General features: G+C 33.1%; 1 protein-coding gene across 2 annotated transcripts; it reads left to right on the top strand.

The window, feature by feature from the left end:
• The first annotated feature begins 5501 nt into the window (after nt 1-5501).
• On the top strand, nt 5502-7801 carry LOC25501858 (putative clathrin assembly protein At4g40080). Of its 2 annotated transcripts, XM_039828899.1 has the most exons (3): nt 5502-6624; nt 7275-7333; nt 7468-7801. In XM_039828899.1, exons 1-2 carry the CDS (start codon nt 5654-5656, stop codon nt 7318-7320), a joined length of 1017 nt encoding a protein of 338 aa, XP_039684833.1. In that variant the 5' UTR covers nt 5502-5653; the 3' UTR covers nt 7321-7333; nt 7468-7801. The 2 variants fall into 2 exon arrangements, with proteins under 2 accessions (XP_039684833.1, XP_024629009.1); XM_024773241.2 differs by lacking the exon at nt 7275-7333 and having other exon boundaries at nt 7468-7530.
• The last annotated feature ends 614 nt before the right edge of the window (nt 7802-8415 follow it).

The following is an 8415-nucleotide window of genomic DNA, read 5'->3' as shown; positions in this document are numbered from 1 at the left end:
GTTGCTAGTTGCTATACTTGATAACTAGCTTTGGAGTTGCACGTCTAGTTGTTATATAGTCTCTGAATGCAATGCACATTGCTGATTCTGTTAGTCAATTTAGTCCCTGAATGCAGACTTCATTAGTCAATTCACTCCCTAAAATTGACCAACAGAGTCAAGAGATTGTTTTACAATTTCTCTGCATTCAGGGACTAAAGTGACTACTTATTTCCTATTCAGGGACTAATTCTCCGTTTATAGTTAAATAGTTTAAATATAGATGACGTGTGCATATGTGTGCTCAACATAAATCATGAATAAAATATAAAATGAGTGTCCCCTAAAAAAAATATTAATGGGTGTAAACTTTAGTTAGTTAGTTGCACATGCATGCTGAGTTCGTTCCATTTGATTATTATTATTATTAGAAATAAATATTTTTTTTAGGAAAGGATGTTTAGTTATAGTGTTCATTATATTGTCAATGGTGTTGGTACATCACTAAAAGTATTATAACAAGTTAAGGATGTGGTTATACTGTTACTAAAGTATGAACAATTTTATTGATTTGCCATGGACTAAATTCAATACAAGAGTTTTCAAAATATAAATTACAACAACGCTTAAATTCACACAGTACAAAATCAAAATCAGTAATGTCATTGCTTCCATTTGTTAAAATAGTCAATCATCTTTTTCAAATCAAAAACAAAATTAACAACGCTGTCATCGTAAGTCATGAATCCATGAGAGTGCATGAAGTAGGCTCAGAGCTTCCCTCACATCCACATTGCATAGCAAGAACAAACATGCCTTCATCATCATCATCAATGCACATATCAATTCGAGTATGATTTCTTTGTGCCAAGAAAGACACATCAATATTACAGTTGTACCTCCCTAGCACTTGATTACTTTTTACTTCTAAATTTTTTATTGGACTCTTCATGTTTCAAATCAAGATTTTAGTTGGGTACAATTTTCCTTTCCTGTTTCAAGAATAGTAATAATCATTGCATAATACACTCTTATAAAAAGGGATCTTGATGAAGTATCTTAGTTATGTACAATCACCATGGTAAAAAAAACCTCACTTAAATTTGAGATGGAGAGAGTATTAATCTCCAAAGTAGGCCAAAAATATAAGTTGAAACGGTAAAAGAGTTTTAAGCAAGAGGTCAATATTTTGATCCTTACTCCTTAATCCTACTACTAACATTCCTCCTTCATCGATCAATTTAACCAATCATATTTTACCTATAAGAATAGAGATTAGACATTAGTTACATAAAGGGTACAAAAATGCTAAAATTGTAGAGATAAATATTTTTGAGGACCCGCCTAAAAGTTAGTGTTAATTTTCCCAAAAGAAATAAATAAGTTGATGGTTTTTTTGGTTGGAGTAAGTTGATGATTGGTAACAATTATTTTCTCTTTATCTATGTATTGATATTGATAATAACAATTCTTGTCCCTTCTATTATGTTCCTTTCTTTTTTGTTTTTTAATATTGTACGGTTGACCTCATGTATACTTGTTCAAAAGAAATCCACAAATTTAGGGATCAGAAAGGCAAGTGTCGAATTGTTTGAAGTTAGCCAATCAAATTCAGCATTTTTGGGGTGCCAACCAAAAGCTTTAATCTAATGCAACCAAGTTTCCAGATTCTGAAACAACTCATGCATATGCTTTTTTGATATAGTTTTATTTCTTGTCCCTGCTTTTCTCATTTTACATCTTTAATTAAGAGATTTCTTCTCGTTTGTGGTACCTGGAGCACGCTGGATTACTTATAACTGAAAATAATTAATATTCAAATGATTAGGATGTCTTCTTCTTTTGATCATTTTTAAGGGATTATATTTCGGCTTAATTAAGAAGCTAAAGATTCGGGATATATAAAGATTTCCGTACCTCCACCCACATATAACCCACCAATAAGGAGAAGAAAAATAATTTATGGACACCCAAGCACTTATATATCCCGATGTCATAATATGGTTGGATTAGATGTAGTCAATCGATATGGTAATTGAGAGTTGTAAGCTTAACTTACACACTCATATCTTGGTTTGTGTATTGAGGATCTCGTTGTCTTACATGACAATATTGCTTTTAAGCACGTGCGAGGAAAATAAATGTGTTGATTGGTTGACTAATTTTAGTTTTAATTAAAGTTTCTATAATGTAAGAATTTTAAAATCTGTTAGTGAGCTCCAAAATATTCCTTATGATGACATATCTGAAGCTTGCTTGGCAAGAAATGTTACCGTAACTTTGTAATTTGTTTTTTTATTCTTGGGCATTGCCCTCTTTGATCACAAAAAAAAAAAAAAAAAAAACATGTAGTCAATAATGCATACAATTAGCGAAATCAAGTTTTTTATTTTTATTTGATAGAAAAATTCAACGTTAAAATCTGAATCGCCTTATCTTGATTCGTGAAGTTTTATGACTGCACAAGTCTTGAAAATTTTACACATCAATTCACCACCATTCAAACGCTAGGCCACTAGATTTTGGACCATAAAACTCCAAATTCGTATACGACTGTTTTTGTTTTATTTTTAGAAATATACAACTGTTTAACTATTATAAAAATGTAGTATACACACGGACGATCATTTTTGCATGCTTTTTTTCAATGATAAGTCATGCTTAGCCAAAAAAAAAAAAGTATATGCATGTTTTGTTGCAGCGGGTCCACAATTCACAAAGTAGCACTAAGCCATAATTTAATGTTTTTCTGCATAAAACCATGTGGGAGGAACTTAGGGGACATATATAGCGTTTTTTCTGGAGGCTAAAAATAATAATGTGGAAAGCTTTCTAGTCTGGCTTGTTGCTCCGCTTTCCTTTCGCATACAATATTGTCTGATTCTGGAGGCTGACACATGGAAAATCAGTTTCATTTTATATATCTCCTTTCTTTTTTGGGGTACAGAGACCTTTTTTAGAATTTGAGCTGTAACTTATAGCTAAATCATTTCAATTGGTTTGTAAGGAACAAAATGTCTCATACTTACATTACATATCGACGTCTTGAACATATGGATTATGTTATCAGAGTGTATCCAAGATCTATTAGGTCGCCTGTCAATGCTAATCCAAACCGAAAGCCGGGAGATGCGTACGATATTGGACCTCAGTATGTTTAAGATTAGAGCAAAAACTCATGTGATACTTAAATAGTAACTTTTAATCATGACTACAATATTCAGTATTCACTTGTATGGGATCTAATGGTTTGGCCATAATGTGTCGTAGAATTGGTTTGTGGTGTTGAAGAATCGAGGGGATCAATGAGTTTAGCTTGGTATGTTTCTGATCCTGTCCATTGTGATTTGTGATTACAAATGGTGATGTAGGCAAATTGGTTGTACGAAGATGAAGTGACACACAAGAAAGGCTCGATGGGAATAGTGTATATTTCGCATCCGATATCGGATTAACTCGAATTATACCTTTTCGGAAACAGAATTTGCTCACGAGCGTAATTCATCACTTTGCCGTGATGTAGGGGTGAATTTAGCTATTCAAAGTCATCTGAAGGCTCAAAACCACATTTTTATTATTCCAACAATTTTATTATTTTCTGTTTTGTTTCGGTTTATTATTTTCGGCACATTAGAATCTGTTATTTCCCTAGTATTCAAACTAAACTTTCGTAACCTAAGATGCATTTTTTCATTCAATAAAATATCGAAAAAATTTCGCAATTCTTTTGGATTCAAGAAACCCCTCTTTAACAGATTTATCGCTTGCAACTTGTATGTTTGCTAATCTTTGCTTATGTTCTGTGTCAAATGAAAACTATAATTGGTGTCAAAACCATTTCAGTTTAATGCTTTTCTATTCCAAACATTAGGATTTTAATTAGGATTGTTGTGATCATACTACTTAGTCAAATACCAATGTGACCGATTAGATGGGTTTTGTTCTACAGATAATTCAATTGAAACTACTAAAACAAAGTTTGAAAAAAATAATGTTCTGATGCATATGGTACAACTGAGGCGACAACTCGATCTGTGGTTTGTAATATATGAATAAGTAATTTGTTAGGTCGGTTGGTAATTAAGGGCCGGTTGTTTGATGCCTTAAAGGGTAACTCAACACATTTTAGGAGCTTTTGGTAGGGATCAATAGAAAAATAAAGAGAAATATTAATAAGTGTCTCACTTATTAGCATGACCCAAGAATAAAAATAGAGATTAGGGGTTTTAAAGGAATGAGTTTACTAGTCTATTCATTGGGTCAACTTTACTTGAAATCCAAACACATAGACTGCAGGACTGGAAACAAACTTTTTTTTTATTAGAACTTTGCAATGATATGAGAGGATCATACCATATAGAACTCGTTGCTCTTGTTAGTTGTTAGATTAGATGTGAATATACTAAAATGTTGGGGATGAACCTAAAATTGGAGAAGCGAGTGGAGTATTTCCTAGATAGAACTGCCTATACCTAGAGCTGTCAATTTAGGGACTTGAGAATAAAACTCATTTCTAACTTACGATTTTTTTTGTTTGAACAGGAAAAAAAAAAGTACAAATAAGAACAATTCTTTGGTGGTTGCATCACACTCATTCTAAATGTACAAATAACTTAATGAAAACATTCCTAGTATCATCGGATTGAACTGAACTTGACCAATGGATCAATGCCATTAATGAAAACAGACCTCCCTAGCAAATTTCATTGAAAAGAAATCAGCTGCAACAATGCATCATCACACTGCAGCTAGTAAATTAAATAATATTAATACTTGTGAGGTGATTGATATTTTAAGATGTATTGAAAAAATATAGATGGATGAATAAACGTAGAAAAATGTTAACAAGTACGTTGATAAAGATATTAAAAAAGTAATTTTTGCATAGAAGATTTTGACTTATAATTGAATAAATAAAGATATATAGACACCTTTAATGTGTACACCCTTTAAAATGTATGTTTTTAATCATATTTTTTACACGAATTTCATTAAACACCTTAGCTACTTTATCAACTACAAAAATGCAAAGTATAACCACTTATTTTACATAAACAATGAATATTAACAACACTCACTTTTGAATATTCTTTCTAACATTTATTTTTTTATTGGATGAAATCATTGTATGTCCTACAATTTTATGTTCTATTTTTAAAATGTAGACCCGCTATAATTTATATTAATGAGAGAGTGAGTGGTTAGATCAAATATATTTAAAAGAGAGTATCGCTAGCACTAATCTTACTTAAAGTACTTTGATCAATATTTTGAAACTATGTAAAATAATTGGTTTATGTACATTTTTGTGATTAATGAGGTAGGTTAAGTGATTCATAACCCATGTTAAAAAAGTGATTAACAAGTAACAACGTCCATTCTGGTTAATAATTTGGTTTAAAAGTTCAACGGTGTAAGTGTCGCGTGAAATATGTGTGTCTAAATTGCAAAACTACTCGTTCGTTAGAAAGACCCATACATAAATGTGACATGTTCTTATGCCGACTAATGAAAATGAAAATGAGCTGTAGCTGTAAAATGTAGAGAAATAAATAAATCTTTAATGAAATTTGGATCTCACCATTCTCTTCTCCCTCATGTTAGTGTAGTGTGTTTCTTGTGATCTCTTTGACTTTACATCATAAAGATATGAGAAGAAACAAACAACAAAAACATGACAAAACTCACAGTCACAAACCTAATAAACATAATCAAAGACAAAGCTTCACAAAGCAAAGCAGCGTTACTTTCTAAACCCACCACCCTCTCTCTCTTACGCGCCACCACCCATGACTCCTTCACTCCTCCCACCCACAAACATATCTCCACGCTCCTCTCTTCCACCGACGGTTCACGCGCCACCGCTTCCTCCTTTCTAGAACTCCTTATGGACCGTCTTCAGAACACCAACAACGCCGCCGTTGCACTCAAGTCTCTCATCATCGTTCATCATATCATCAGCCATGGTAGCTTCATACTTCAAGATCAGTTATCTGTTTACCCTTCAACCGGTGGTAGAAACTATCTTAACCTCTCGAATTTTCGACATAATACAAATCCAACTTCCTGGGAACTTTCTTGTTGGGTACGTTGGTTTGCTCAACATATTGAGAATCTTTTATGTACTTCACGAATCTTGGGTTTCTTCTTTCTTGGAAAGTCTTTGTGTGATGGTGAAGAGAGAGTTTCTTGTCTTACAAACTGTGGTTTGTTGAAGGAGTTTGACTCTTTGGTGACACTGGTTGAGGGGATTTGTAAGAGACCAGATCAAGTGAACATGAACAAGTTGGTGGGTGAGATAGTGAATTTGGTTTGTGAAGATTGGGTGGTGATAGAAACTGTGGTGATTGTTGAAGTGAATGAGTTTAAGGAGAGATTAGGGTGTTTGGAATTTGGAGAAGCTGTTGAATTGGTTTGTTGTTTGAAGAGGTTGGAAGAGTGTAAGGAGAGGGTGGTGATGATTTTGGAGTCACAACAGGGGTTATGGGATTCGGTGAGAGAGGTGAAGGATAAGGTTGGTATGGAGGTGTATAAGGAAAAGGGTAAGGTGCATAAGGAGGGAAGAAAGTCAAGGTTTAGTGAGTCTGATCGGTTTTCTGCTAGAGTTATCAGTTCTCGTGATTCCCTTTGGTTTCCCTCTGGAAGGTTATTGTAAAGTTTTATGTTCAATTTGTGAATATACAAAAGCTAAATGTTATGTTATAAATCATTGTTATGTTATAGGACATAGGGATGAAGGACACTTTATCTTTTCCTGATTAGGATTGCACGTAATTTAAATTGTTAAAAGTGTAATTAGGAAGAAGAAAAACAAAATTGTTGTGATGATTATTATGTAAAGATTGTACAAGAAATGAAAGTTGAAACTGAGAGGAGGAATCTTCCACTTTAGAAATGTAGTACCAACTCTTCTGATAAATTCGTTATTGGAAGCTGGCAAGATGATAGGTGAGAATGAGATGAGTGGTTACTCAAGTGTCTAAGTTAAGGTACGGATAATATATGGGAAGTCAAATTATTCAGCTTTAGCAATTAGCACTACTACCAGATATTACCATCTTATTCTTATGACTAGAAAAGTGTATGAGATATCTAATTTTCTATTACTTTGGACCTAATTTTTCAATGGAAATGATGATTTTTTATGTACTGCACGACACTATTATAGATCTCGGGTCCAATCTAAATTAAATATCGACATTATGTAAAATTGTTTTATTAACCGTGTAATTTGATCTAAAATTTACTTGTAAAAATACAAGTATTAGACTCATTGCAATTATGTACAGTGACAGTGATACTGATAGCTGCAATATTAAAGGTTTGTGGATGAAGCTATAATACACAAGAGGTGGTAAGTATCAAATGTGTTGTGAAAATATACCAGCAAATGCATAGAACTGCAAAATTGAGATATGTAGAGAAATCGAATTTTCTACTTCACTTTTCCTTACATCTCTCTTCACTGTCTCTCTTATTTTTATGCAGGATTTATGAAAGGTTGCAGCCATCTAAAAGTGGACTATGAGTATTCTTTTCATGTGTACCGTAGAAAAAAGCAAACACTGGTTACTGGTAGTACAGTACCAACCCGTCTGATAAATTTGTTATTGGTTACTGAAGTGTCTATGTTAAGGAATGGATAATATGTGGGAAGTCAAATTATGCAGCTTTAGCACTACCCCACAATGGTACTACTACTACTACTAGATATTAGCAATAGCATCTCATGACTAAAAAGTGAATGAGATGATCTAATTTTCTATTATTTTGGACCAAATATTTCAAGGGAAATGAATCATTCATATAATTCATGCCACCATTATAAATCAAGTAAAATTGATTTATTAACTGTGTAATTTGATCTTAAAATTTACCTGTGAAAAAAAATTAAAATTGTGCAATTTGAGTCTTCTCGTTTGAAATCAATGAATGAGATTCAATGATGGGAGGGGGTTAGGGTGATTTTAATTGAGAAATTATTAAATAATAATATATTGGTTTTCCAATTAGATGTATATTGCCTATCCCTCTTTTGGGCCTTGCATTAAGCCCCTCTAGTGTATCCTAAATTCTGCTCTTCTCCCAACAAGTTTTGCTCCCATTCAAACAAAATGATCAAAATATCACTGCGTGAGTTAACTAACGTAAGTGTTAATCCTGCTTTAGTTAACACACGTGTGACATAAGTTACACAGTGTAAAACAGTGCGTGGGTTAACTCACGCTGACTATTAACACATGCATGAGATTTTTTTTCTGAAGGTTAATTATCATAAGAGTTCTTTAATTGGTGTAAATGTTCCTAGAGACTTCATGGAGGCGGCGTGTAGGTTTTTGAATTGTAGAGAGGGGAGTATTCCTTTTATTTATTTGGGACTACCGGTGGGTGCTAATCCTAAGAAGGTCTCTACTTGGGAGCCGATGTTGGAAAAAT

This window comes from Medicago truncatula, chromosome 8 (genome assembly GCF_003473485.1).
Source record: "Medicago truncatula cultivar Jemalong A17 chromosome 8, MtrunA17r5.0-ANR, whole genome shotgun sequence".
Taxonomy (NCBI): Eukaryota; Viridiplantae; Streptophyta; class Magnoliopsida; order Fabales; family Fabaceae; genus Medicago; species Medicago truncatula.
Note: the sequence above shows the minus strand (reverse complement) of the source record. Positions and strands in the feature narration are given on the sequence as shown.